At 47.5% G+C, this 1,863-nt stretch overlaps 1 protein-coding gene across 1 annotated transcript; it reads right to left on the reverse strand.

Moving 5' to 3' along the window:
- Positions 1 to 882: 882 nt before the first annotated feature.
- On the reverse strand, positions 883 to 1,399 carry LOC119850675 (40S ribosomal protein S19-like). The gene has a single exon (XM_038389098.2). It carries the CDS (start codon positions 1,341 to 1,343, stop codon positions 918 to 920), a length of 426 nt encoding a protein of 141 aa, XP_038245026.2. The 5' UTR covers positions 1,344 to 1,399; the 3' UTR covers positions 883 to 917.
- Between the last annotated feature and the right edge of the window lie 464 nt (positions 1,400 to 1,863).

Here is a 1,863-nt window from a genome sequence, read left to right on the forward strand (position 1 = left end):
TCCCCAGGGCATTTAAAATACTGTGCACTGATTTTTCCTCCATGGATAATATACCATGCTATGTCTCCCTGAGTTTGAACTGCAGTGCTGAATCCACATCATTGTCATGCACCGTCCCCTTACCAAACTCCACCAGTGTTCCTTCCCCTCCAGCCTCCACTCTGCTCCTCCAAAATGGTCCCTGAGCATGACACAGCTACAAATCACTGATTTTATTGCTTTCTGATGAAGCATTATTAATTGTTTGTCAGAAGCTGTAGCTTAAAAACAGGTTATTGATGAAAAATCATTATGTCCCTGTGTTTGTGCATTTCTTAGCCATCAGTCAGGCAACAATGGTTCCAGAACCACACAGACCAGGGGATGGGAGGGTCCGGGTTTAAAAAGGTCCCGGCTGGGGATGGCACAGTTGTAAATAAAACAACAAAAAAACCACCCTTAGTTGTTTGTTTAATGTTAGTAATAGCTGTCTTTTGTCCCTTGAAAGATTACAGTTCAGTGCTTCTACCACACACCTCTGATCTTATCATCCCTTTAAAACAGGAGCCACGCTGAATAGAGGAGGTTAGCTCTGGGAAGGAGAAGGGAGCACTTTGGTTGTCTGAGGAAAAGCTAGACACTTTCTCCACTGGAAGATTATAAAATTGTTACCGTCTCTGTCCATGGTGTCCGGCCTGTCCCAGCACTGAGCCATGCTGCACAAGCTGGGTAGCAAAAGGGGTGGGAGAAGGATACAATCTGGTGGCTGGATAAACATAGTGCCACTTCCCTTTTCAGTGGAGAGATGAGGGTTTTGTGATGCTGATCTAAAACTTAAGGGAATGAAATAAGGTTGTAATGTCTCTTTCTTTCCCTGTCATTGCACTGTTTTGTTTTGTTTTTAAACAGGAACCGAGTTTTATTATCTGATGCTCATTTTAATGTTTCTTGTTTGCAGCCGCCACCTGGCCGGCGATTCTGTCCAGATCTCTCTGTCCCTGGGGGGTGAGTTTGCGGCCTCCATCCTGATCCTTCTCCACCATTCTCAGCCCCTTCATGGCCTGCAGCACCCTCCTGGCCCCACTCTTGGAGCCATGGCTGAAGTGGCTGGGCATGACGCCATTGCGCTGGCGGCTCCCATAGATCTTGGTCATGGAGCCGACGCCAGCATTGTCGCTGAGGTACAGGTGCTGGGCTGTGGAAGCTGCTCTGGTATAGAACCAGTTCTCATAGAACGGGGCCAACTCCTTGTGCTTGCCCAGCTTGACTGTATCCACCCACTCAGGCACCTTCAGCTTTCCTGACTTCTTGAGGAAGGTAGCCAGGGCCCTGACGAACTCCTGTTGGTTAACGTCTTTCACCATGACACCAGGTATCTCACTGCTGGCTCTGCACTGTTGCTAGGCAGGCACAGAGACAGGACTTCCTCATGATGCTGGGAATGGGTGGGTGATTTTTGTGGTTCGCATCTCCCTTTACATGGAAACTCTGTGTGCGAGTTGAGAAGGTAATAAATTTCCAATCAAATTGCCTCCCAGTCCTTAAAGCGTACTTCAGGAAATTTTTGGTGTTGCAGAAACTCCAGCTGGATCTTGAGGTTCAATGACAGTGCAAATTTGATTGGTCATAAGAACATAACAGCTGCCATACTGGGTCAGACCATGGTCCATCTTGCCTGGTATCCTGTCTCTGACAATGGCCTCTATCAGAGCTACAGTGGGAATGTACAGAACGGGGCAATTATGGAGTGATCCTCCTCTGTCTTCCACTCGTGGCTTCTAATAGTCAGAGGTTTAGGGTCACCCTGAACCAAGGGATTGCATCCCAGATCATCTTGGCTAATAGCCATTGATGATCCTATCCTCCATGAACTTTTCTAGTTCT

This window comes from Dermochelys coriacea, chromosome 2 (assembly GCF_009764565.3).
Source record: "Dermochelys coriacea isolate rDerCor1 chromosome 2, rDerCor1.pri.v4, whole genome shotgun sequence".
NCBI classification, from domain to species: Eukaryota; Metazoa; Chordata; order Testudines; family Dermochelyidae; genus Dermochelys; species Dermochelys coriacea.

Bases quoted from the DNA above. Each gene is read 5' to 3' on its own strand.
- LOC119850675 (XM_038389098.2), bottom strand. From the start codon at position 1,343: ATGGTGAAAGACGTTAACCAACAGGAGTTCGTCAGGGCCCTGGCTACC.